This window comes from Delphinapterus leucas, chromosome 1 (assembly GCF_059928025.1).
Source record: "Delphinapterus leucas isolate spDelLeu-1000000601 "Yukka" chromosome 1, BTC_Dleu_Yukka2, whole genome shotgun sequence".
NCBI classification, from domain to species: Eukaryota; Metazoa; Chordata; class Mammalia; order Artiodactyla; family Monodontidae; genus Delphinapterus; species Delphinapterus leucas.
In genome coordinates, this window is record NC_143129.1 from 73,335,087 (window position 1) to 73,362,413 (window position 27,327).

General features: G+C 45.3%; 2 protein-coding genes across 4 annotated transcripts; both read right to left on the bottom strand.

Annotated features, from left to right (window-relative positions):
* Positions 1 to 633: 633 nt before the first annotated feature.
* Positions 634 to 12,625, bottom strand: FCRLB (Fc receptor like B). The gene is made up of 6 exons (XM_022565559.3): positions 11,287 to 12,625; positions 10,948 to 10,968; positions 10,356 to 10,610; positions 8,511 to 8,777; positions 7,563 to 7,853; positions 634 to 7,257 (listed from the first exon to the last, which is right to left on the bottom strand). The coding sequence occupies exons 1-6, from the start codon at positions 11,363 to 11,365 to the stop codon at positions 6,842 to 6,844; spliced, it is 1,329 nt and encodes a 442-aa protein (XP_022421267.1). The 5' UTR covers positions 11,366 to 12,625; the 3' UTR covers positions 634 to 6,841.
* A 5,080-nt stretch (positions 12,626 to 17,705) lies between these two features.
* FCRLA (Fc receptor like A) lies at positions 17,706 to 26,624 on the bottom strand. Of its 3 annotated transcripts, none has more exons than XM_089912294.1 (6): positions 26,486 to 26,624; positions 22,834 to 22,848; positions 22,411 to 22,563; positions 21,824 to 22,090; positions 21,067 to 21,351; positions 17,706 to 20,228 (listed from the first exon to the last, which is right to left on the bottom strand). In XM_089912294.1, the coding sequence occupies exons 1-6, from the start codon at positions 26,562 to 26,564 to the stop codon at positions 19,930 to 19,932; spliced, it is 1,098 nt and encodes a 365-aa protein (XP_089768420.1). In that variant the 5' UTR covers positions 26,565 to 26,624; the 3' UTR covers positions 17,706 to 19,929. The 3 variants fall into 3 exon arrangements, with proteins under 3 accessions (XP_089768420.1, XP_089768409.1, XP_089768415.1); XM_089912283.1 differs by having other exon boundaries at positions 22,411 to 22,608; positions 26,486 to 26,622; XM_089912289.1 differs by lacking the exon at positions 22,834 to 22,848 and having other exon boundaries at positions 22,411 to 22,608; positions 26,486 to 26,623.
* Between the last annotated feature and the right edge of the window lie 703 nt (positions 26,625 to 27,327).

The following is a 27,327-nucleotide window of genomic DNA, read 5'->3' on the forward strand; positions in this document are numbered from 1 at the left end:
CCTCTTTCCTCAACCCCTAAGAATCTAGATTCATCTCCAGCTTTTTAGTGCTTTATTCAACCCCTCCTTATTGTACCGGAACCCATGCCAGCTCTCTGTCTTTCATGGACTATGGAAATATATACACACATGTCTTTGTCCCAGCAACTTCTGTAGTGCAGAATCCCAAAACAGGCTCTTCCATCCTACAGCCACAATTCACCTTAGCTTTCTCAGGTGTGAGTCAGGCCTAGTTCCCTGTGTCTCCCTACTGTGGGCAACACATTTCAGACCTCTCTGGGTGAGTTCATGGGCATCTCCCTTATTAGGCTTGATGAGGAGAGGGTAAACTTTCCAAAACTCCCCACTGTGAGTAAGAATTGTGATGGCGACTATTCACATGGCAAAGAAGCCTTCAGAGACCTTCTCTCTTCTCCATACTCTGACCCCTTTTTATCTCCTTGATGTGATTTCAGAGTCCAAAAGTCAGGGAACAGATCCTTAACCATCTCCTTTGTAAATTCTGGGTATGATGATCCGGCTTCAGAATTCCATCTCTCTTGTATCATGAAATATCACTTTTGACATCCTGTCACAAGTGCAATTGCTTCATTGTAAAAAATAAAAATAAAATTCTGCCTTCCTGCCTCATTCTCCCTGGACACACCCACCTGAGAAACGGCATTCTGTTGTGGGTCCCACATTTTAAACCTAATATAGAGCAATTGGAGATGTGCTCAGAAAAGCTAGGATGGGGACTTCCTCGTGGCACAGTGGTTGGGAATCCGCCAGCCAATGCATGGGACACGGGTTCGAGCCCTGGTCCTGGAAGATCCCACATGCCGCGGAGCAACTAAGCCCATGCGCCACAACTACTGAGCCTGTGTGCCTAGAGCCCGTGTTCCACAACAAGAGAAGCCACCGCAATGAGAAGCCCACGCACCCACGCACGGCAACGAAGAGCAGCCCCCGCTCGCCACAACTAGAGAAAGCCGTGCAGCAACGAAGACCCAACGCAGCCAAAAATAAATAAATAAATAAATTTTAAAAGAAAAAAAAGAACTCTGAATATTAAAAAAAAAAGAAAGGGCTTCCCTGGTGGCGCAGTGGTTGAGAGTCCGCCTGCCGATACAGGGGACACGGGTTCGTGCCCCGGTCCGGGAAGATCCCACATGCCACGGAGCGGCTGGGCCCGTGAGCCATGGCCGCTGAGCCTGCGCGTCTGGAGCCTGTGCTCCGCAACGGGAGAGGCCACAACAGTGAGAGGTCCGCGTACCGCAAAGAAAGAAAGAAAGAAAGAAAAGCCAGGATGGAGAAGGAACTCAAAATTAGGAACAGTTGAAAACACTGAAACAAAGTTTATCTTTAAGAAAACTAAGCATAACCTAAGCAGTGTCTTTAAACATCTAAAGCCCTGACAAGAGGACCAGGAATTAGATCTGCTCTGTGTAACCCTAGGAGGCACAGTGAGTAGAAGCTATAACAAAATCATTTTGCTCATTATCCATAGGAAGAATTTTCTAATTACCAGAGCTATCCTGAGATAGAGTGGGCTGTCCTTGGGAGGTAATAAGGACCACATCCTCACAAAAAGTCAAGCGTGGCCAATGGCAGGAGAAGTTTAGAAGGTCTCAATAAGTGGTTTCTTGGTTGAACTAAACAGGCTTTAAATTCCTTTCAGATTTTTGAGAACCTCCACTTCAACTCCAAAGAAGTCCACCTTTAGTCTCAGGCTACGTGTAGTGTCATATGTAACTTTTTTTCTAGACATTTTAAAATTTGCTTTCCTAGATTTGCTTTTAGGGTGCATTTTGTATTTTATTAATTCTAAGAAATAATTTTTTTCAAACTACATTTAACATCTTTGAAACCACGATGCATCTTATAATTGTTGTCTTGTCATCGTTTTCATTGCTTAAAGCAAGCATGTACATTAAAGTACTGGCATCAAAATTTAAGAATGGGTGGGGGCATATTGGGAGAAGTTTCTAGAGATGAAGGTGAAATATTCATAGGTTGTGAGGAGAAGTGGAGTGAGTGGTGAAGCAGACGTGTTTAGCAACATTCCTGAAGTAGAAGTCAAAAGTAAGCTAACTCCAGATAATTGCAAAACCAGCCTAAAAGTCTGGCAACGATAACTGTTACTCTTGTTATGGCTTCTTTTAAGAAACGCTGCGTTACTAATGCTCTTCACAGGAAAGAATATGTTACAAGAATGGGAAAACACAGACTTGGCTAAATCTGAGTGGAAAAGTGTTTCAGAAAAGTCAGACTCTGAAAGTGAAATAGTTTTAGGAATACCTTACCCAATTTATTTCCCTTATAGTGTCCTTTTTAATGAATATTTAGAGTGATTCTGATTTTTTAATTTTCTGTTTCTAATTAAGCCTAAAAGACATCGTGTGGCTACTTGGCCACAATTTCCTTTCTTACTATTCTCTTTAATGGTGCAACCTACAGTCAACATCATTTTAGATTCAGTGAATTACAGTCATAATAACAATTTACTGCTTCTACCAAGTATGTTACTTGCATAATCTCTTTTAATCCTTCTAGCAGTCCTGTAAGGAAGATACTATTATAATTATGCCTTGCATATGAGGAAACCCAACTTCAGAGACAGAGTATCTCATCCAAGGCTATACAGCTGGTAAGTAGTAAAAGTGATGTTTGAACCCAAGTCTATTAACTGCTTAGCCAGGGTTCTTAATTTCTATACTCTGTCACCTCTAGGTCCAAAGCTAATTAGCTTGGCTATTACAACTTAACATGCTACATTAAGAGCATATTAACTGTAAAGAAATGGAGGAGAGGTCATTTCCCACATCACTGTAATGAGATTGGCTCCTTTGAACTGAAAAAGGCTAACATGTACTATACCAATCCTTCAGCCTCAGATGTTAGCTGAATCAGGGATGTACAGTTACATGAGTCCTCGTTATAATTAGAATGTCAAGCATTGAAGCAAATTATCTTTGCAGGTGTAATGACTGGGGAATAAACTAAACCAATATGAGCAAACTGTAGTACATGTTGGGAATTTGGTGAAGAACCAGAATGACCTGGCTGGGAATAAGAGCTCTACTTGGCAGAAAGTTCTCATTTAATAAGGAAATATAGACAGGAGTACATTTCTCTTAGATAACTGCAGACCAGCTAACAAGAATTCAGAAGAGGGATGGATTAGGATTACAAACAGGGATGTTGACTCTGGAAGGACTGTACTGCTGGACTGTTGCACGACACAAGGTTAGTAATGTTACCAAGATCCAACTGGGGGAATTCAATAGCAGATAAAGAGTCAGGAGGTTCTCTGGGTCTAATTAAGAAATATATAAGTATGATGATGTGCTATCCTGACTAGGGTAAAAGAAACAAGCTCTCTCATGCATAATTTGAAAATATCTATTAAAATTAAAAAAGACTCACATTCTTTGATTCAGCAACTCTACTTAAGTCTAGGAGTTTATCCCACAGATATGTTCAAATATGTGCATAAAGATATAGGTGTAGGGCTTCCCTGGTGGTGCAGTGGTTGGGAGTCCGCCTGCCGATGCAGGGGACACGGGTTCGTGCCCCGGTCCGGGAAGATCCCACATGCCACGGAGTGGCTGGGCCCGTGAGCCATGGCCGCTGAGCCTGCGCGTCCGGAGCCTGTGCTCCGCAACGGGAGAGGCCACGACAGTAAGAGGCCGGCGTACCGCAAAAAAAAAAAAAAAAAACAAAACATTAATTGCAACATAATTTAAAACAGCAAAAGTTTAAAAATAATCTAAGAGTTCATCACTAGGGACTGGCAAATGTCATCTCTCTGGTAAGTGATTTGTGAACCTCCACACTGAGCTTAGTGCTCCTCCTCTGTGCTTTTAAGCACTTTAGCATCCCATGTCTGAAAACCTCTAGTAATGAAAAAGTCTGTTTATTTGTCTGTCTCTCTCTGTAAGGGCACTCTTATTTCCCTCTTTTGACAAATGAGAGACCTTGAGCTCAGAAGGCGTGTGCAGCCCACTCCCCACCAATAGAGGTTGAGGCCAAAGTATATGTAAAGGCACAGAGGCATGAAAGAGGCTGGTGTGCTGGGGAAAGAGCAAGTGGTCAGTGTGACTGCTCTATATGTCATGATAGTTTGGACTTTAACCTAGAGGATTTGATTCACTCTTTTACGGAAAAAGTCATAAGTGTAGAACCCAAAGAGTTGAGTTCCTTCTTTCTATAGAGTGAAGTCCAGATAAGAAACTTAGACTCAGGGAGGGCAGAATGAGAGAGTAAAGCTGAGATCCAAATGAAACTTGCCAGAACCCTTTCTGCTCTCTGGTGGAGGACATTTGGGTTCCTTGCCTGGTATCTGGTATGGACTCCCACAGGTTTAGGGTCGAGGTCTGAGTCTGAGACACAGAAGTGATCAGAGAACCAGAGAGAAGCAGCTTCCTCCCCAGGCTTCTCCAGCATTTTGTTGCTACCCTTGCTGCTTGGGAATGAGCCTGAGATTCTCCTTAGGCAGCCTGGGCTAGCCCAAAGCTTCTCTAAATGCATGCTGGAACCTTAAACAGAAGCTGGATGAGGACTTTTTTTTTTCCCCAGAGGAGCATGGCCAGTAAGCTGCCTGTCTGATATCTCTTGATATTTCCTTAGTGCAGGTCTTCCCGGGAGATCATTAACAGGTATTGTAGGGGAAGATCAACGAGAGCTGGGGAGCTTAAAGACAGTGGAGACTAGAGGGCATAAAACTCACTCTTTCCCCCCCGCTACACACACATCATTCTAACCCATAAGTTCTTGATCTTCCCCACTCCCCATATCCCTAACCCTAAATGGAGGTATGTGTCAGGACAGGAAGAAAGATATTGTAGCTGCTAACAAGGTGTGAATGAGGAGATACTGAAGAGATAAAACTCCCTTTTGAATGGCTATTTCACCCTTTTGCTCTTTTAAAAAATGATCAGCTGAGTTTTTAAATTAATTTTTATTGGAGTATAGTTCCTTTACAATGTTGTGTTAATTTCTGCTGTGCAGCAAAGTGAATCAGTTATACGTATCAACTGATTTTTTTTAATGACTCGATTCTTTGATTACCTAGACTCTTGATACTAATGCTAGTCACTTCCTGTCTAGATCAGGGATGGCAGAAACTTCAGGGGCCTCCTTCAGGGGAGTAGAGTGGGGTTAGCCAGGGAAGGCTTGCTGGGGGAAGAGTTCTGAGAAGTGAGCTAAGCCTGCATTAGAAAGGTGGAAATCAGAACCACAAAGACCCTTGTAAACCAGAACCCCAGTACTGGATCATAGGGCCTGGACATAACTCCTCAGGGTTAAGCAAGTGTCCACTGAGATCAGTTTATTTGATTGCTCTTTTGTAATTTCAAATTAGCTTCTCCTCCAGTAAGGCTTATTGATGCCCTCAATAAGGAATGCTTCCAAATATCCATCCCAAATATCCAACAGGTTAAAGAACCTCTTAACAAGACTTTCATGTTCTGATCCCTTCCTACTTCCCCATGTTCATCTCCTGCCACCTTCTCCCTAAAACACACCCCCCACACACACATGCATAAATACACATAATTCTCCAACCACTTTCAATTATTTGCAGCTCTACAAACACACCACGGTCTTTTATGTCTCTTTGCCTTTGCACCCTCAGCCTGCATGCCCTACCCCTCAATCTTTTCACATCTCTTCTTGGTGAAATCTTGCTCTTCCTTCAAGATTCAGTTTCCTCCTCTGAATTCCCAGTGTTTCATAGAGCACTTATCACATTGCACTGTAATTTATGTGTGTACCCACCTGCCTCTCTCATTTTTATAATTTCAGTGACTTTGCAGTTATAACACGGTGAAGATAATACTAAGAAGAAAAGGATGAAGTATGTTGATGTTATTCTGGTTAATTGTTCAGAAAGAAATGGGAAATTGCATTGTGGCTGAATATGTATCAAGTAGAAGGATGGGAGGGTAGAGTTGTTATCAGTTCTAAGCCTTAGCAGTAAACGTTAACTGATGAAGGGTAAGGACCCAATGAGAAATAAACCTCCTGGGAATAATTCACACCAGACTTGCAGAAAACCAATAGTTTTAGTAGGCAGATGAGGGACTTATAAAAATTGAATTGTATGTTAGTGTTGGAATGGCTCTGCGGGAGGTAAGAACCTACTAAAAACTAGAATTCAGCAATTTTGAGAATTTGTCTTAATCTTTCTTCAAAGAGATTTCTTGATGGTAATAGTACCACTTGTTTAGTTAGGCTAAAGTGAGCATGGCCTGCTTGCTGCCACCAGAGCCCATCAGCCTATCTAGCTATATTGGTGCAGGAGGTGCATCTGGGTGAGTCTAACAGTATGCTGACCCTTATAACCTGGAATGGAGGCCCACACAAGTCCCTTTCCCTCTCTAAAACTAGCCCAGGACTTTGAGGGTACACACGCATCAGAAACAGAACTGAAAGTCTTTTAAAATTTAACATTAAAGTCATGATGAATAATTACATCTTGACCCTTAAATGTTCCAAAGAGCTTAGTACCAAATAACCTTAAGTACCAAAAAATTGCCTGTGCTGAAATACATGGTGGGTGGATTTATATGAAAAGCTAAGGATGACTAAATTCAACTTCCAAACATATACCTCAAAGTAGTAAATAACAGGTTTCTCCTTCCTTACTGAAATCTGTGAGGGGAAGAAAGCCATCAGAGTGAAGGCCTTGTGGTTACAAGGATGTGCTGTGTTAGACTGACATGGCAGCCACCACACTTTATAAGCCACAGTAAGACAGAGGGATGCAGAGATGGCTTTGTAGGGTCTCCACGTGATGGGAAGCAGGAGAGACCAGGGATGGATACGTCTGGAGAGGGGTCAATAGCCACCCCCTCCCTCAGCTCTCCACAGCAGTGGTCTCAGGGGTTCCCTGACTCACAGCAAAGTGGGAAGCGGGGGTCTCGAGTGTGTCCCTGTGCTCTGGGAAGGCCTGTGGCTCCTTTAATTCCAGGACCACCCGGCTGAGAAGGCCTTTGAGCAGCTGCATTTCTCGGAGCAGAAGGTCCATGTCGGGTTTTAGGGCTCCAGTGGTTTGTTCCAAGGGGGTCAGCGGAGCGCAGGCCGGTGGCCCAGCAGTGGGGGCTCCGCCCGCGGGGAACAGCAGCCCGGCTGAGGTGGTGTTAGGGACGGAGGTGACCGACGGGACCGATACGGACAGCGGGGGCTTTCTGAAGGAAAGCGGCTTGTTACCGGGCGCCAAAGCCGCAGCCTGTGGGACCGGGACGGTGGTGGACGCCACGTCCAAGGGAGAACCTGTGAACGCAACACACAGAGAGCCGCACGGCTGAAATCCTTCTCGCAAGGGCTGCGGGGTAAGGAGGGGGCAAGGGATGGGGGTGGTGGGGGTGGGAGAGAAGCGCCGGGCCGGGGAAGAGAGTAAGGGGAGTGAGGAGGGTGGGAACAGAGGTGGAGAGGAGGGAAGGAAGGGGGAGGCGGGCGGAGATGGGGGATGGAGATGGAAGCGCGGGGAGAAGAGGGGGGCCGGAGAGACAGGCATTCCAGAGGGGCGCATGCAGGTCTACCCGCCCGGGTGGGCTTCCCGAAGGACAGTCACTCACCCCGCCCCGGAAGCTGCAGCCAAGGGCTGCGTTTCCGGACGCTGCGGCTGGCGGTAGCAACCTCGCACCAGTGCGATTCCAGCTCCTCGACCTCGGGCTCGGGGACGGTGTACTCGGCGCCCCAGTCGAAGCGACGCACGGCGCGACTGTACTTGTAGAAGGCGAACTGCAGCGGCGTGTCGCGCTTCTGAGGGTGCAGGAGCGTCTCGCACCGCAAGACCACTCCGCCGAGGGCCGCGCCGCGAGCCTCCACCTGGCCCATCACCCTCAGCACCGGCGCCTGGAACAGCTCTGCGGAGAGGAGGCCCAGTGGCTAAGGATGCACTTTAGGCCGGCGCAAGGGTCCCAGGGAACCAGGTACCGCTGGTCCACGGTCCCACGACCCCTCTCCCGGTTTCCCACAAGGGCCCGTTGCCGACCAGGGAGGAGGCTGTGTGTACACGTGGAGGGAGGGAAGTCTTTTGAAATGTGGGGAACGAGTCCACGAGGGAGGGGAGAGCTTGAAAGGAGGCGGGACTAGGTATGACGCTTCGTGTCACCTCCCGACTGACACCCAGCTCGGTTTCTCCAGCCTAGAAGGGGGTCGCTGCGCCTGCTTCGCAAGACGCTCAGGAGCAGTTCCCTCGCCCCAGCCCCACAGTGATCCCATCTACTGCCGCTGTCTTTCTGGCTGGGGCTGCGGAGAGAGCTGCCCCCAATATGGGGGTCTCAACCCGGAGTAAGAAGCTGGATGTGTACCGGGGAGAAGGGACACCTGCCCCCACGCAGGCTACAGATTAAGGGCGACTTCACTGAGGAGGAAGAGAGGAGAACGTGTACTTGGACCCGCAGAGAAATCCACCATGTGCCAGCTACTGTAACCTCCGCGCCTCCTTTCCCCGCCTGGTTTCTGTCCCAGAATTTCCCAGGGCTCGTTTGCCTCCCTCCGCGGCCCCGAGTCTCCCCCACCTTGCACGGTCACGGCCACCTTGGCGGAGAACATGGGCGCGCTCTCCACCGGGATGCGCATGGTGCCGGAGCACTGGTAGCGCCCGCTATCGCTGGCGCGCGCCTGGGGCACCGTGTAGTTGGCGCTGGAGTGGAAGTAGCGCACGGGTTGGCCGTCGTGGTAGTAGTGAAGTTTGTAGACGACCTTGTCGTACCAACCGCGGCAGCGCATGACCAGCGGCTCGCCCTCGAACACCGCAGCATAGGGCACTTGCAGGATCAGCCAGTCTACGACAGTCAGCACAGACAGACTCCAAGAGAAAGTCCAGCCTGGGTCTGCCATACTTCTCCGCCTCCCTGCTCCCCCGTCCTCCCCCTTTCTCCTCACCAACTCCCTCCCCCCTTACTGGGCACCCCAGGAGCCTCAGAACAAGAAGCATCAGAAGGTGAGTGGGAAGGAAAGGGGAAGACCAGCCTTTTATTAGGTACTAAGAAGACAAAGATGCCTGAGACTTGGTTCCAGCCTCAAAGAGTCATGCCCGTCAGAATCCAGTTTAAACTCCTTAGGATGGTATCAGGGCCTTCCTGACCTGGCCTCTGCCTACCTTTTCAGCACCATCTCAGGATTCTCCCCTGCCCCATGTCTCCTTTTCTCTCTCCACCTTCCATTCCTAATGCAGACTAAGTCCGTGCATCCTGGACTGCTGGGAGAACTGGCCCTGCTCTGAGCCCAGAGGCTTTGTACCTGCCAAGAAGACCCCTTCACCTGCTGTAGTTGAGGCCTGCTTATCCTGCAGACCTGGGCTTAGATCCTGTCTCCTTGAGAAAACTTACCCGACCCCACCCCCAGACTTAGACACCTCCCCCAGCACCCTTATGTACCTGATCACCATCATCACCATAGCCAACACTTAACATAGCCCTGGTGTCTGCTAGATGCCACTTTAGGTGTTTTCCATCGAGAAAGAATTCCGCAAGTGATAGCCACAATCTCTGTGCTACTCGCAGTTCTGCAAGCAGTGACTACCGTCTATCATATTCAATATCTTATCTGTACTCGCTATCAATTTCCCAACAAGAAACCACAGAGTATGGATGTGAAGTATAAGTGCTAATCTGAACACTGAGTGATGGTCTTTAAATTCTGAATACAAAATATAGCCTACCAGGCTAAAATGACATAATATTCCCAACAAGGTAGCCAATCCTGTGCCCTAATGAACAGATTACTGTTATTTCTCTTATCCTGTTTGGAAATCCTTTATCCCCCAGGGAATTAGTTTCTTAATTGACTCTTCTGTACGCATGTGTACGTGTCTATAATAAAATTTTGCTGAAGTGCTTTCTTCATCTGCTTTTTTCTTTGAAAACCTATCAATTCATTTTTAATCTTCGCAACAACCAAAGAAATACATGCTATCATTGGCCGTATTTTAGTGATGGGAGGCACAGAGAAGCATCACACTGTTCAAGCAGGAGTAATTCCCCCAGCTGCACGCAGCCTGCCCAGGGACCCTCACTTTTCCTGCTTTGCTTTGCCCTTTCTCTCCCTACCCAACCCCCCTCCTCAGAAGTTCTCTATTCAGTATACCAGGTCCTTGGAGCCTCTTCTCTTCTGAGCTACTAAATGAACAGAAATGTTTATTTAGTGTCCATTGTGGCAGGATGGTAAGGGGACCTTTGGGGCCACACAAGGCTTACTGCATCTCTCACATAGTGCCAAGCAGGTCCCTGCCTGCCCCCATAGACTCAATATAACCCTCTCCTTACTGCCCCAATGGGAGTGGCCCAGTGTCCTCCCCCACAGGAGGGCCATCACTACCAGAGGACATGTGTGCTACCCCTCCCCCATGCTCAAACACTCACCATTGGATACAGAGAGGTGGATGGGGTCACTGACAGGTGCTCCCCGTGTCTGGCATCGATACACCCCTGGTGTCTGCACCTCGATGCTCTTCTTGTGAGAGGGCAGGAGTAGGTGGCCCAAATACCAGAGAGTGCTGATGGGTCGGAGCTCCAGGAGCAGAGGGTGGTACCCATCACACCGCAAGGTTACCCTTTCCCCCTTGAAGATTGTGGTCCAGGGTGGGTGTAGAGACAATATGGGCTTCTCCAGAGTAGCTGGGAGGGTGGGGTATGGGAGGGGACAATGTGAAAAAGAGAATCAAGGTGAGGTGCCCAAAGATGAGGTCTGATGTTGGGAAATCTCAGAAAACGCTAGCTTCCGGGACCCATCCCTGTGAGAGGAGAGACCACATTGGGCTACAAACTAGTCTCCTGGTCAGGACCATTTCTAAGTGCCAGTGCCTACAGGCAAACTGAGTCACTGGGATTGAGGAGCCATGAGAAGAGTCACTACCCCAGAACAGCTAAGAAGTGGGGAGTACCCAAGCAGGTCACTTAGGATGGTTGGGGTGGAAGTTGTAGAAAATCTGGATGAGGGATGTGTAAGACTCACCAGCTTGCCCACTGCTTGGAACTGCAAAACAAGAAATAAAGAAGCAAGAAGAAGGAGAATGTTGGAGATGAGAGAAAAGAAAGGGACTCTCTTGACCATAGGAAGGATTCAACAAGTCTCAAGACCTGTTTTTCTTCTGCCTTTATTTCTCTCAGCTCTCAGAAAGCCCCTTCCTCTTTTCCTCTCCGAAGATAGATAACGAATCGAGGATTGAATATTCCCGCAACACACACACACACACACACACACACACACACACACACACACAGAAATACTCTGGCCCCCACTCTTCCCCACACCCAAAGTCCTTATGCCGCTGTTACCTCATTGAGGACTCACCCAGGAGCAGGAGGGCTGTCAGTTCCCACATGATGGATCTGCCAGCAGCAGCTGCAGACCAATGGGGATGCACTGGCATGGGATGCGGGAAGAGAGAGAGAGAAGATGGCCAGTACTGACCACTGAGTACTCGGAGACACTGCTGCTTCTCCCACCCATTTCTAATTCCTGAAGACGGTGGACTGGAGAGAGCAGGAGACAGGCTGGATACGTGTCAACTCTCAGGTGTCCCAAGCACCAAACATTGTCCCACCTACACCCCCTGAAGCCACCTCACATCTCAGGCCAGCCCCAGCTCCTGTAGAGAAGGCCTGCTGAGCAGAGTCTGTGCCCTTTTCAGCCCACGAAAGCCACACAGAACCCCAGATTCTGGCACCCTGAAGGTGACCCTGCCACCTTCAGGCTCCCAAAAACATCCCACTCCCATTCCACATCCTCCCCATCCTCCAGCAGGCTCCATAAGCCTCAATTGAGAAAGACATCTTCATGTCCTTGAGATCCACCCAGGATGTTTATTCTGCTCACTTCCTGGTGACAGACATTGGTGTGAGGCCTAGTGAGGTTGACACTGGATTGCGTGCACCTAGGCTTCACATCCTCCCATGGGTGAATAGAAAAGCATGACTCACCAACCACCTTCTCTGTCAGTGTCACAGTCAAGAATAGAAATGTTATGTTTCCCCTTTCTGCCTTCCTGAAACCTTAAACCTTCAGAAATTAGAAAACACTTCTTTCCTACCCATCCCAATGCTCTCACCCTATAGCATCTCCACTCACTTGTGCCTTCCTTCCTTTCGTCTGTCCCCAACCATGCCCCAGTTCTAATAGTCCTTACCTGTGTTAGAGAAGTCACTGCATCAGCCCCTTAGAAGCTTCTCAGAACCGTCCTCCCAACTCTACTGCTTGTGCTTTCCAAGCCATGTGATCATACCCTGAGCAATGGGGAACCTGAATTCTCCTGTAAATACTTAATGAATTTTCCAACCTGATAGTATGTCTCCTTGGACCGTCTTCTGTCCTCACCCGTGGCTGTTTAATACTGGGGCATCTCCTTCCCTTGGAGCTCTGGCAGGAAGGACATCGATTATCAGGCCCTGTCAACTCTCTTAAAGACAGTCCCTTCCCCTCTTCCTTGCTAATGCCCAAAGCTTCCATCGGAGAATTCCCTCATAGTTTCTCTTAATGTGCTAGTCCTTGTTGAAATGCAGGTAGCCCTTAGGGAAATGTGATTGGTCCTTTAAATTAAGCTGGTCACTTCGGATCCTGTTTTGAGAGCATGTGTTGATAAAAGAGAGATAGAGTCATATGGGTCTGAACAGTAGGGAGGTAATTGATAAGGTGCTCAGGAGTGGGGGAGGGAGAGAACTAGATACCAGGAACAGATTATAAACTGCTTGCTTTGGGAGGGCCCAGGCTAGGCAGTGCCCCCAGCTTCCCCACCTCCTGCCTGATGCCTCATCCAGGGCCTGTGTGGGCCTTCCCACATCATTCACAACCTGCCCCCAAGGTCTGACCTCTGCACCAGGTCACCACCTCTATGATATGAATGTAACGCACCCATCAGCTGTCCCTTAGTCTACACAAGCCGACACTGTTTTGGCTTCTTATCACTCAGAAGACAGATCTCAGCCTCTTCACCTGATTCCATAAGAAACTTTTTTTTTTTTTTTAAAGTCATTGGAGGTGATTCATGTATTTAGGCAGTTGATTTGGTTTTTTTTTTTTTTAATATTTATTTGGCTGCTCCGGGTCTTAGTTGCAGCACGCAGGATCTTTTTTTTTTTTTTTGAGTTGCAGTTTGCAGGATCTTTTTTTGTTGCAGCACGTGGGATCTAGTTTCCTGACCAGGGATCAACCCGGGCCCTCAGCATTGGGAGCACAGAGTCTTAACCACTGGACCACCAGGGAAGTCCCTCCATAAGAAACTTGATTGCACTCAAAATTCGTGAGGCGTCCGATCCTCCCTGCAAATCTCTACAATCACCCATAGGGTTCATGTCACACAGTGCTCAAATTTTGGCTTGAAGAATGTCCCACCCACACTTCTTTATTCTAGGCTTTCTTCTGAATTTTTCCCAAATTGGATCTTTTTTCTCCCTTCAGGACTTTTCCCTGCAGAATTTCTAATTCTTCATGCCTTTACTATGCAGAGAAATGTAACAGTTATCATTTGTTACCTGAGCAATTGTTTGAAGCCTATCACGACATAATTTCTGGACAAGATATGCCGTCACCTGATAAGAATTCTGAGGAACAAGACGTTCCCAGTGATGATAATGGAATATTGCTGCTGTTGCTGTCAATGATGACACCAACTTACTTAAGGTGAGTGCTGCAGCCGTGAGCATGTCACCTGCACCACGCCAAGTGCTTCACAGATGTTACTTTATTTAATCCCCACGAGAGCCCTTTAAGGAAGGATTATTATTATCTCCATTTTACATGTGTGGAAACTGTGGTGATAGAACTGGAATTTGAATAGAAATCTGTCTCACTCTAAAATCTGCTCTGTCTCTCATGCTCACGGCAGACTGTCATCACTAGTCTTTTCAATTCTCCTCCTTGTTTTATTATTATTTTTTACCTTCATTACCATTCTCTCCCCCACATGAGCACCCACTATATAATGTTTACAATCCTTTATACATGCACATACTTTCGCTTGAGAACTATTTTGTATTATTAATTTACATAAATGGTATTGTGTTTTAGATATTATTTTCTCTTTTAGAACAAAAGCCAGGGTTTAGAGGAATTTGCCTCTTTTTTTTTTTTTTTTTTCCTTCCTCGGTGATTGAGCTGAGACATCTCACCTCATCTTCTCTGGCCCTTGAACTGGGATTTACATCATTGACTCCCCTGGTTCTCAGGCCTTTGGATTCAGACTAAATTATCCTCTCCTAGGTCTCCAGTTTGCAGACGGCAGATCATGGGACTTCTCAGCCTCCATAATCTCGTGAGCCAATTCCTCATACTCAACTTTCTCTCTCTCTGTCTCCCCCAGCCCCTGACAACCACCATTCTACTCTTCGCTTCTACAAGTTTGGCTATTTCAGATCCCACACATAAATGAGATCACGCAATATTTGTCTTTCTGTGTCTGGCTTATTTCACTTGGCATAATGTCTTCCAAGTTCATCCATATTGTTGTGAATGGCAGGATTTTCTTCTTTTTAATGGCTGAATAATATTCCATTGTGTGTATAATATATATATATATAAAATACATACAATATATAGTGTATATAATATAGTATATATACACATATATCACATTTTCTTTATCCGTTCATTTGTTGACATTTAGGTTGTGTTCACATCTTGGCTGTTGTAAATAATGCTGCAATGAACATGGGAATGCAGATGTCTCTTTGAGATACTGACTTCACATCCTTTAGATATATATCCAGAAGTGGGATTACTGTTCATTAGGCAGTCCTATTTTTAATTTTTTGAGTAATCTCCATACTGTTTTCCATAGTGGCTGCACCAATTTGCATTCCCACCAACAGTGCACAAGTGTTCCGTTTTCTCCACAGCCTTGCCAACACTTGCTATCTTTTGTATTTTTGATAACAGCCATTTTGACAGGTGTGGGGTGATATCCTATTGTGGTTTTAATTTGCATTTCCCTGATGATTAGTGACATAGACATAGAGCACCTTTTTATAATATATACCCATTGGCAATCTGTATGTCATTTTTTGAGAAATGTCTATTCAGATTCTTTGCCCATTTTTTAATCCATTTTTTGGTTTTTTTTGCTATTAAGTTGTTTGAGTTTCTTATATATTTTGGATGTTAACCCCTTATCAGATACAGGGTTTGCAAATATTTTCTCCCATTTCACTCTTGATTATTTCCATTGCTGTGCAGAAGCTGTCGCTTCTTCTCATAGATGTACAAAGGAATAAAGAAACATGTAATATAACCAACTTAGACTTTTAAAAAGCATCCAATTAAAAGCATTAAAATGACTGACCTGAAGTTGAGGTCAAAATTATTTTATTATACCTAGAGAACTGACTTAGGAATAGAAAAGTAAATGGGTTCTTCTCTTCAGAAATGCATAAATATTGGGATCTCTGAGAGTAGTGTCAGGCTGGGCTTTAAGAATGATCTAGTTCAATAATTCTCACTTTGGTCTGTAGATACCTGGGGGCTCTAATGACCCTTTAAGGGGCCTGCAAAGTCAAAACTATGTTTATAATAATACTAAGAGGTTATTTGCCTTTTCCCTAGGTTGACACTTGCATTGATGGCATAAAGCAACAGGGGATAAAACTGCTAACTCCAAAGCACAATTTAAGGCAGTGGCACCAAACTGTATGTTTCACCGTTATGTTATGCACTCACAGTAAGAAATCAAAACCAAAACAAAACCTTGATGAAATAATTTAAAAAATTAATTTTATTAAATTTTGAGCTCAAAATATACATATTTTTAATATTCTGTGTGATGAAATAGGAAGTATGCACTTCTGTACTGAAGTACAAAGGCTGTCTTCATTGAAAGCTGTTACACAATTGAGTTCTGAGCTGAACCAGAACAAGCTACTCTTTTTCTCGGAATACCATTTTTAATTGAAAGAATGACTAAAAAACTATGGTCATTCAGACTTGGGTATTTCTCAGACATTTTCTCAAGAGTGAACAAAGTGAGTCTGTCACTTCAAGGAAAACATCTGACAGTAATTATTGCCAATGATGAAACTCAAGCTTTCAAATGAAAATTAGAATTTTGGGAACATTTGTATTCATGATCGTGATCTTGACAGCTTCCCAGTAAGTAAAGACTTTTCTGAAGATATTGGTGGTGATATTACATTCGATTTTTAAAATATTGTATATAGTGAGATGGTATCAACGTTTGAAAGATCTGTATAACTTTGTGAACAAATATTTTCAACCGACCAATGCATGGGTGAAAGATCTGTTTAAAGTACAAGAAGGACCAATGAATTTTAATGTAACAGAGTAAGAAACACTTGTTGCTATGGTTTCAGATTCCATAATGCAACTCCTGTTTAAGAAACTACCCCTTGTCGAGTTTTCAGGAAGCATCAAAGAAGAATATCTACAATTATATGAAAAGGCTCTTAAAATGCAACTACAAATCTATGAGGCGGGGTCTTCTTCATAAGCTTCCATTGAACTCTCCTTGGAAAGCAGAGATCATGTTAAATTTGTCTTCTTTTTTTCTTATAGAACCTTGCACAGTACTTTGCACATAAATGTCAAATTAAATGAAGGTGCTTCTGTACTGACAAAAATTAGCTGTCTTGTCTGGCTGGGAAAATGTGTGAAACATCTACAGTCATGTCTTTAAGGTTAACAAAAAAGTGTTCACCAAATCCAAAAATAGTAAGGGTATACTGGGGGCAATCTTTAGTAAGTTAGGGTTACTTGGGGATCAGTAAAGGAAAGAACTACTTCATACTGTAGGTAATAAACTTGGCTTCTTATTACTGCTAAGAAAAGACAATGGCAGAAAACAAAAAGGAATTTGAAGATGATTTAGAGAAATATATATATATATATATATATATATATTTAAGGAGGCCTAAATTCCTACTCTGAGAAGATTTTAAAAATTAATAATTTAGGGCTTCCCTGGTGGGGCAGTGGTTAAGAATCCGCCTGACAATACAGGGAACACGGGTTCGAGCACTGGTCCGGGAAGATCTCACATGCCACAGAGCAACTAAGCCCGTGCGCCACAACTACGCTCTGAGCCTGCGCTCTAGAGCCCACATACCAAAACTACTGCAGCCCACACGCCTAAAGCCCATGCTCCACAACAAGAGAAGCCCGTGCACTGCAATGAAGAGTAGCCTCCTGCTCGCCGCAACTTAAGAAGCCCACGCGCAGCAACGAAAACCCAATGCAGCCAAAAATAAATAAATAAAATACATTTTTAAAATTAAAAAAAATTAATAATTATATCTACTTGTGTGCTCCTCCCCGATGGTTTCTCCCATTAGCCCCTCGGAGGTAACTACTATCCTGACCTTGGTGTTTCCATTTTTGTGCCTTTTTAAAAAGGTTTATCATATGTATGAGTGAATGGTTAAGCAATATATTCCTTTGTATAAAGGGCATCACACCATATGGTATCTTCTGGGACTTGCTTTTTTCACTGAATGTTAATATTCCTGATATTCTTTTATGTTGCTGCATTGTAGCTATGGTTCATTTATTCTACTGTTGTATAGTATTCTGTTCTGTGAAGCTAGCACAACTTATCCATTTTTTCATTGGACAACTGAATTGACTCCAAAGTTTTGATTTTACAAATAGTGCTATTATGAACATTATTGTACTTGTCTTCTGGTGTACATGTACTCGGCATATATATCCAGGCATGGAGTTCTGGGTTATAGGGTATGCAAGTATTGGCCTTTACAAGACAATAGATGTGCTTTGTATCTAATGTTTATTTCAGAGATAACATCCAGCGTAGCTGCATTAGGACCTCTGTGGGTTACAGAATCCTAAACTGCACAGGCCATAAACCCAATCTAGTATAACAATTCCTCTTTCCCACCCCCTCTCCAGCTTCCCCAGGACACGTAGAGACAGATAAAAGCTCTCTCTCTCTGCCTCTCTGTCTCTCTCTCTTCATTCTTTCAGTTATGTTCTTGCCTTCCTCATCCCTGATGATAACAGATTCTCTCCCTGAGGCTTCCAAGCTCCTGACCTAATCTGGGCCCCCTGGGGAGAATCTGGAGATTTTGCCGATGCCAGACATACCACTCATCCTTTAAGGTTCAGCTTAATTCCCATCTTCTTCAGGATGCCTTCCCTTATTATGCTGACCCAATTCAATTCAATGAAACAACATTTACAGAGAGTTTAAATATGCCTCATTAAACTAGACACCAATGAGTCAATGTAGATCAGAGAGCTCAAGGAGCTCTCAAAGTGTTCACCCTCTAGTGAACAGAAATAAGATAGTAAAAAATTAAAATGCAGTGTGACGATAGAGGTCCACACAGACACATGGATGACGGGTACAGAAGTGAGACACTTAGCCAGCTGCACCCACTTCTTCCTTTCTTGATCTCGGTTAGCTTTTATTGTCTGGACATGACTTCCTTATTTAGCATGAGCTTGCAGGATGCATTCATGAACATGGTACCATTAGCTGAAATCAATTCCATGTAGAATGGTTATAACATAGTATCTTTGGAGATCCAACATAGTCCATTGGCAGTTAAGCTTCCACTTTGGTCATCCACCAAATGACGTATCTCTGGTCATCATTTCTTACAACTTCCATTCATACAGTTGTTAATCGATCCTCTCACGCTGCAGTGATATTTGTGGACTTTTACCAATTTCCAGTTTCTTTCTCATCTTTCCACTTGAAGGTGTTAGGAGCCACCATAAAACTGGCATTTTAGAGGGAGCTAGGAACCACCATAAAACTCAGATTCTAACATCCAGCATGATTCTATTCCTTTATTTCTTTGTGGCATGTCTGGACCGATCACGGGTACGTATTTTGTAAATCACTGTGGGTCCCAACTACACACAGAATAAATGGCACAAAGAAAAAGTACACTGGATAATCTCATACCACGTGATTTAGGAGAACCGTGGTAGAAAGCTCTTTGGCTGAGGTCATGAAATGGTGTGGTAACTCACTGACCAAAGGTTCCTGTAGAATCTGGCAGGCTAGCTCTCATTGGCTGAGAATATACAGTGGCAGTCCAAGCATAGAAAATAAAGTATTACTATGGTACCAAAATAGATTTATGTATGTCTTTAAAGAAAAATATTTCAGACATGGATTAAAACAAATAATTGCTGCTCTGGCATTGTTCTACTCAATCACATGTTTCTGAGTCCACTAGGATCCTATGGGAAATTTTTATATGCCCTGCTTTAATTGTTTAATGGGTAGGAGTATTACTGCCCCTCCATCCCAAATTGTAAACTTTCTATAGACAGGGACACTGTCTTATGGGTATACTTAACATAGCATCAACTTGGGTATGTAGCAGAGGACAACAAAATACCGGCACGTAATTAATATTTGCTGAACAAGGCTAGGACGAGAGAATAAGTAGAAGAAGCAAAGGTCCATCCCAGAGTCCAACACCTCCGTTAGGCTGGGGTTTCCCAACCTCAGCACTATTGACATTTTGGACCAGATAATCCTTTGTTGTGGAAGGCTGTTCTGTGTATTATAGGATGTTTAGCAGCATCCCCAGCTTCTACTCACTAGACACCAGTAGCACACCCTCCCCGCAATGTAACAATCAAAAATTTCTCCAGACATTGCCAAATGTCCCCTAGGATGGGGAGGGATTGCCCTTGGTTGAGATTGCTGCATTAAATCTATCATCTCATTGCTTCTCTTTCAATCACCAGATTCTGGTCTGGGCAACAGAAGGCAACTCCTGGCCTAGATAGAACAGGAATATGTTGTCATGTTCAGGGAGAATATACAATTATAGCTAAACTCTAATTACCACTTTGTACACGTTTATTTATACTCACCCATCCCTGTTACTCTAGCGAAACACTGGGCAACTTGTAAAACTACTTATGCTTAAGTATGGAACAGAAAGAGGACAACTAGAAAGAGTTGGATTTATTGGGGGTAGTTGAGCAACACGGCAGGTGAATTATTTACTAATATTTGGCAGGACCCTTTGTGGCCTGAAGCTTCAGGTGGCCAGACAAGTCTCTCAGCTCCATGACCAGGTGACCAAGGATGACCCTCATATCCTGCATTTGTTTGAGGAGAACACGCATCTGGTGATGCAGATGGGGATCTGGGAAGTGCAGAGGAGAAGAGGAGCCCAGATCCTTAGAAGAAGGGGTGGGCAGTGGAGGCAGAGGCCCAGGGGGCTCCTTAGAAGTAGTTTCTGGAGTAGCTGATTTCTGAGGAGCTGGATTCAAGGTGGGGGGTGCAGCAGAGCTGGAGGGACCTGGATTATGGGATAGGAGACACAGACAAGAGTGAAGTCTGACTCTGGCCCTACCCTCATATTCCTGGTCAGTCTTTCTTATTCTCTGAAAATAGCTGTGGGGCCCAATGGCAACAAAATCTTGAGGACTCTCGTCCAAATTTGAATGTGAAGCATAGTTACTTCTGCTTGAAAATCTTGCACAATGAAGCCTCATCATTAGAGGACTATGGATATTAGCCAGTTCTTCCCCTTTCAGTCTAATTCCTTACAACATGCATGTGGTAACTGGCCCTAGGTCAACCTCTTATTGTATATGCCATTAGTGTAATTCCTTACCCTTGTGCCAGCCTTCAGTGTTTTGAGGACACCTCTGCTGGCTCCTCGAGTCACCTCCTCTTCAGAATGAGCATCTCCCATTCCTCCCATTATTTTCCTTCTGACATGACTCAAGCGGCCTCACTACCCTGGACACCTCCTCTGGGTATATTTCAGGTCAAATGCAGCCTTCTTAATGGGGACTCCCAGAATTGAATAGGAACTCCAGACTACTTCGTCCTCACAGTAGATACCATATTCCTACAAATGCCCAGAGGTCACGTAGGGAGTGTAAAGTCTACGGGGAAGCAGCTGTGGAGTTGGCTCAGGTCTTCGTTTGATGAGGTATATACCACAGTCTGAGGGAGAAGTTTCCTATTTGTGCTTTCTTCCATCACTAGCGACTCTGGCTTATGGTTCCTGCCTCCCATGTGTCCTTTCTTAACCTGCTTACACTGAACCTTAGCTCAAAAACCCAATTGTCCTATCCCCCCCCACCCCTGCCTTTTCACACACACCAGACATATACACACTAACTCACCCTGCACTCTGATCTCCAGCTTGGGGCTCTGTTTCCAAACTTGGTTGTCCTCAGTGGTTGCTTCACACCAGTAGGACCCAGAGTGTGCCTCTGAAGCAGTGGGGATCTGGAATTCTGAGGAAGGACCCCTGCTACGCACTGTCCTGCTGTCCTTGTAGAAGGAGAAGAGGAGGTGGGCAGCTGACCTCTGCAGGGGCAGCTTTGTCTGACAGCTCAGGGTTACCGGGCTTCCCTCTTGGGGCTCAGCTGAAGGTGTGGCTCTGAGAACTGGGGCTCGAAACAGTTCTGGGGGAGAGATAGGTGAGGAAGAAGAGCTCAGCCTTCCTACATTCAGGTGGACCCATGACAGGCAAAGACTCCCAGTCACACTTTCCTTCCCCTATTTCTATCAGGAAGGAGTTCTCTTAGAAAAGTTCCATTTGAAACTTTCAAGTCCTATCTCTCTTCAATAGACAGGACTAGAAAAGATCTAGAGATGGGCAAATCTGACCGTAATCCAGATGCCTAGTCAGTGAACATTGGGAAGCATAGAACTGTAGGACAAAGCAGCAGGAAACATGCTGAACTTGGAGCTGGGCTAAATGACTTGAAAAGGCAATGCTAAGATGCTGTCCCTTTTGAAGCCCAACTTGGACATTTGTCAGCAACCTACTCCTTAACCCTTCAGTGACCTTACTGTCTCCAGTGAAAGACATTTCTGGTCCCTCTGTCTCTCCCCACCTGCCTCTGCCACAGTGACACTGCCTCTAGCTCTTACCTTGAACTGTGATAGCCACAGGAGATGCCGTTTCTGGGCTCCCAGGACCAGGGCTCCTGAAGATAGCACTGCAGTGGTAGTGCCCGCTGTCTGCCTTTTGCGCCACGGCGATGGAGAATTCCTTGTTAGGTCCAGGGGGACCCAGGGCTGAGCCATCTTGGTAAAAGGTGACCTGGGTCAGTGGCCAGTCTTGCCAGGCCTGGCAGCGCAGGACCAGAGGGTCTCCCTCAAATATAGGCCAGGCTGGACTTTGGAGGATCAGCCAGTCTGCGGTCCAAAGCAAGAGCTGAGTGTGACCCACTGCCTTCCTTGGGAGCTCCCTCAGTGCTGCCCACAACAGACCACTCTAATCTTTCTCTGAGGGGCCAGGTAATTTTCACCACTGGTTGGGAATATGGAACAACTTCTCTAGGGCCTAGCACAGAGGGCACCCTGGCTTCTTGGGCTGAAGATGGGGTAGATGATATCTCATCCCCTGGCCAGTTTCAGGGGGCACCTTCCTGAGTGGGCTGTGGGGCTGAAAGGAGAACTTTGGGAAATGGGAGAAAGACCTGGCCTGCACTGGTCAGTCCTTCCTGGGACCTCACCATAGGACACAATCAGATGGAAGGGTTCACTGAAAGTGTAGCCCTTGACCTGGAAGTCGACTTCCCTTGGGTCCGTCAAGTCATCCTCAGTGTGGCAGCTGCCCTCCTGGGTGCTGACAGGTCCTTCGCACTGGAGCGCCTCAAAACTGGCAGCTGAGGAGGGCATGGTCCGAGAAGAACCAGAAAATGATGCTGTGACTGGAGAAAGAGGACAGGAAATTGCTTTCCACAAGAGTTCCTCCCTCTCCTCAGGGAATTATAATTTTTAGAGTGGAATAGGAAGACATCAAAACATTTTTTCCAAGAGACCCATATGGATCTCTCGGAGGGATACAGCTGACTTGATTCGCTGGCTTCCAGGTGCTGTCAGTGAACGGACTGTGGTTTGAAGAAGGGGTGTGGGGGAGAGAATGGTGAACTCACCAGCATGACATCCAGCTGCAGTGCAGGAAGCCAGAGGCCAAAGAAAACGAGGACCCCAGAGCAGGCAGACACAGGACAGGAGGGAAAGGGAGATGATCAGATTCTAACATTTGTTGGGTGTTTACCACATACCAGACACTGCCAGCCATGTTCACACCTTATCACACAAATCTTGCAAGATTTCGAGGTATGTGACTTCACTCCCATTTTATAAATCTTAAATGAAACAGGTTTAGAAAAGTCAATTCGTTTACCCCAAATTTAAAAAGTGAGTAGGGAGCAGAGCAAGAAACTCAGGTATGTCTGAGTCCAAAATCAGCGTTCTTTTTACTTCATTTTTCAGACATGATCTACTTTAGTCTTCAGACCGTCCCTGGGGACTTTCTTCCAAATTTTCATTTCCCCAAATTCGCTTGGTTCTTCATCCTTGAATATGTTATCTACAAACTAGCTTTTAGTATCTTCTTCCTTGCTCCCCCTTTCAGGTCTTCCTTTTTCAGCCATCTCTAACTTAATGTCCTCTGTCCCTTGAATTTTCCCTGGCAATGGTAGAGTCCATCCTGTGTCTTTCTCTCTACACCTGAACCTCTACTCTCAGTCTGTACTGGTAACTATGGAACAATTCTTTCTTTGCTTGGGGTTGAATAGAGTTACAGATTTCTTACCACATGTCTCCTCAACCTATCTCTTAGTTCCATGGTTGACCAAGGCAAGGTAAATTTCTCCCATCTCCACAACTGCTTCTTGTCCCTCATAATGCCTCTCCTCCTCTTCTGGCTCCATGGTCATTAACACGTACTCAGTTCTTCACTCTGTCCTTTCCTATCCTACTTGCTTTTGTTCACTTCCACTTCCAAAAGCCCAGGACTCTTCTTTGACTTTGTAACCTCCCTTAGCAAGGCCCCTCTCTACTTCCTAATTCTCATTAAATCAGTACCAAGTGCTTTCTTTAGATCCTCTCTCAGCTCCCTTCACCACTCTGCTACCCATTTTCAGTTCCTCCACTGTCACTCAACTAGACTCAGCCTCCTGTCTTTTTCTAAAATAGAATACTGTTGGGCTATCAGGCACTTTCACTCAATAAACTATGTGGTAGCTGTTATTATTCTCATTTTATGGATAGGAAAACCAAATTCAGAAATATGAAAAGTGACTTTTTCAAAGTGGCATAGAGCTGGTAAATAAAAGAAGAGGGGCTTGAAAACAGAGCATCTGATTCCGTGTCTAGAGTTCTCACAACAATACCACTGCTGTATCTTAATACAGTCACCCAGTCCTGTCTCTATGAGTTCAATAAAACAACTATTGTGCAGGGATAAAGCAGGTGCTGAGAATTCAAAGATAAATAAGAGAAAGTTAAAAACCAAACAAAAAGGCATTGTCCCTGCCTACAAATAAGTCTCAGTTCAGTGGATGCACAGGCATGTGAAGAGATTGTTTCAGCGCAAGGAAGAAAGTAACATGAAAGAGTTATCACAGGCAGCCATCAAAGCAGAGAGGAGGGCTCAAGGAAGATTTCCTGGTAAAGATGCCACCCAAGCTGAGTCTTTAGGGATGCCAAGAGTTTGTAAGTGAGAGAGGACTAGGGAGCGATGGGGAGAGCTCATTTCAGGCAGAGGTAGCAGTATGAGCAAAACTTTGGAGATAGGTAAGAGTCTGGTGTGTGAATATAAGCAACTTGGGATTTATTAGAGAATAAATTGCAAGGCTCAAAGGGTGAGAGAAGAAGCTGAAAAGTTTTCAAAGATGCCAAGTTATGGTGGACCCTTAATGCCATGATAAGTATCTTAGGCTAGCAGACTTGAATTTTAGAAATCACTCTGGCTGCAGAGTGCAGAATGTATTTCAAGGACACAAGGCTGAGATATGAAGATTAGTTAGGAAGTTGTTGGTCTAGCCCAAGACAGAAATGATGAGGGCTTGTCCTAGGATACCGTTAGTTATGTTTCAGGGAAGAGACGGGCTCTAAGACCAACTTAGAAGGTAGACATTGCCAAACTTGATCATTGATCATGTGTAGAGGATGAAGGAGAAGGAGGAATCTAGGTTGTCTCCCAAGTTTTTGACCAGGATATCAGGGTGGATACCATTAACTGAGATCAGAAATAGTGAAAGATGAAATTAGGAGAATTCCCTTGTGGCCTAGTGGTTAGGATTCCGGGCTTTCACTGCCATGGCCCGGAGTTCAATCCCTGGTCAGGGAACTGAGATCCTACAAGCCCGCAAGCAGTGTGGCACAGCCAAAAAAAAAAAAAAAAAGATGAAATTAGGAGAGGGAGGGACCAAGAGGACAGAGCTCTGGTCATATTGTGCTGAGATACCTTGAAACATACAGGTAGCTATGTCTTGTGCAAAGCTTGATGTTTGAATGTGAAACTCAAAAGCATGATTAAGGTTGGAGATATGACTTAGACCTCTTAATTATAGAGTTGTAATGGTAAAAATTATACAGACAAATAGCTCACTAAGGAGACTGTAAATTAAAAAGTAGGGAGCAAGGATGCAACTGTAGAAAACACCAGTCTTTAAGAGAAAGAGGGACTTCCCTGGTGGCTCAGCAGTTAAGAATCTGCCTGCCAATTCAGGGGACATGGGTTCAAGCCCTGGTCCAGGAAGATCCCACATGCCGCGGAGCAATGAAGCCTGTGCGCCACAACTACTGAGCCTGCATGCCACAACTACTGAAGCCCGTGCACCTAGAGCCCACACTTCACAACAAGAGAAACCACCGCAATGAGAAGCCCGTGCGCCAGAATGAGGAGTAGCCCTCGCTCGCCACAACTAAAGAAAGCCCATGCACAACAACGAAGACCCAATGCAGCCAAAAAAAAACTTTTTTTAATTAATTAAAATAAATAAATAAAATAAAAATTTTTTTTATAAAAGAGGAAGAGAAGCCACCAAAGGGACCAAGCGAGATACATGGAGTACAGGGAGAAGCCAGGGGAGTAGAGATTGCCGAGGAAGAATAACTGATCAACAGTGCCCAATACAGAGAAGTCCAGCAGGATAAGATTTTAAAAATGTGCAGTGTTGGGCTTCCCTGGTGGCGCAGTGGTTGAGAGTCCGCCTGCCGATGCAGGGGACACAGGTTCGTGCCCCGGCCCAGGAAGATCCCACATGCCGCGGAGCGGCTGGGCCTGTGAGCCATGGCTGCTGAGCCAGAGCGTCCGGAGCCTGTGCTCCGCAATGGGAGAGGCCACAACAGTGAGAGGCCCGCGTACCGCAAAAAAAAAAAAAAAAAAAAAGTGCAGTGTCAGTATAAAGGTCATAGCACCCTGACCAGTGGAAGTTTCCAGTGGAAGCCAGACTGCAAGCATTGAGGAGTGAGTGAAAAGTGGGGAAGTGGAGAAAGCAAGTTCAGACTACTCTTTCAAGAAATTTATCTGAGAAAAGGAAGAAAAGAACTGAGATGGTAGCTAAAGAAGACATCATAGTCAAGGGGACTTTTAGGATGGAAAAAGTTTGAAGATTTTTGTATTCAGAAAGAGCCATTCAGTCCTGCACACCAAACTTTCTTATACTATCCTTCTTATCCCACCTGAACACGGCTTCTTTGGAGGGCTGAAGTTAGTCCATGCTTCTTTCCTTTGGGTCTTTTCCCCAAAGTCAGGAATATCTCCATTTCCACACATTCCAAGATTTTACTTACCCAGTAGCATCTGGGCTGCCCAGAGAATAGCAGGAGAAAAGTAGAAGGCCCCAGCCATGAGGACACAGCCCAGCTTCATGGTGACTGTGTTTAGGTCCCCTGCAGCTTCTAACACACTGATTTTCTTCAACACGATACCTCTCAAATTAGAAAAGAGGAAGTAAATCTAACTGTCTGATCTCCTTTCATATGGGACCTATTTTAAACTTTTATTTATTTATTTGTTTATTTATTTTTGGCTGTGTCAGGTCTTAGTTGTGGTGCGCGGGCTTCTCTCTAGTTGTAGCGCACAGTCTCCAGAGTGCGTGGGCTCGGTAGTTGCGACGCATGGGCTTAGTTGCCCCGAGGCATGGGGGATCTTAGTTCCCCCACCAGGGAACATACCCTGCATCCCCTGCATTAGAAGGTGGATTCTTAACCACTGGACCACCAGGGAAGTCCCTGGGGCCTATTCTCAACTTTGCAATCAGCTTTCATCCTTCAGATTAACCAGGTGGGTTCCAGCATCAATAGCACCCTTAGGGCTGTGGATGAAATGATAGCCCTCTCAATTGTTCAAAAATTCTGCCATAGAGTTCAGAGACCTTCCAAAGCACACAATTGTCTGATATCCCACCAGCCTTCACAAACTCTGGAAAAGGTCAGTACAACAATCATCCATTTCACTGATGAAATAACTGGGGACAGGAGGCAGGAAATTGCTTGAAGGCTACCCAGAAAGTCACAGGGAGAGCAATGGTGAGAATTCAAGTGTCCTGCCCTGTCCTGCTCCAAGTCTTACATGTTTCTAGTAACCAGACTAGAGCAGGACAGAACGGGGAGGAAGATTGGTAATGGCACCA

Coding starts and splice junctions, on each gene's coding strand:
- FCRLB (XM_022565559.3), bottom strand. CDS start 11,365: ATGCCAGTGCATCCCCATTGGTCTGCAGCTGCTGCTGGCAGATCCATC. Junction 8,778..10,355: donor CCACCTCTCTGTATCCAATG/GTGAGTGTTTGA, acceptor TGACTGTCGTAG/ACTGGCTGATCCTGCAAGTG. Junction 7,258..7,562: donor GCTGCAGCTTCCGGGGCGGG/GTGAGTGACTGT, acceptor TTGCGTTCACAG/GTTCTCCCTTGGACGTGGCG.
- FCRLA (XM_089912283.1), bottom strand. CDS start 26,564: ATGAAGCTGGGCTGTGTCCTCATGGCTGGGGCCTTCTACTTTTCTCCT. Junction 21,352..21,823: donor TGTGGCTATCACAGTTCAAG/GTAAGAGCTAGA, acceptor TCTCTCCCCCAG/AACTGTTTCGAGCCCCAGTT. Junction 20,229..21,066: donor GCTGGAGATCAGAGTGCAGG/GTGAGTTAGTGT, acceptor CCCATAATCCAG/GTCCCTCCAGCTCTGCTGCA.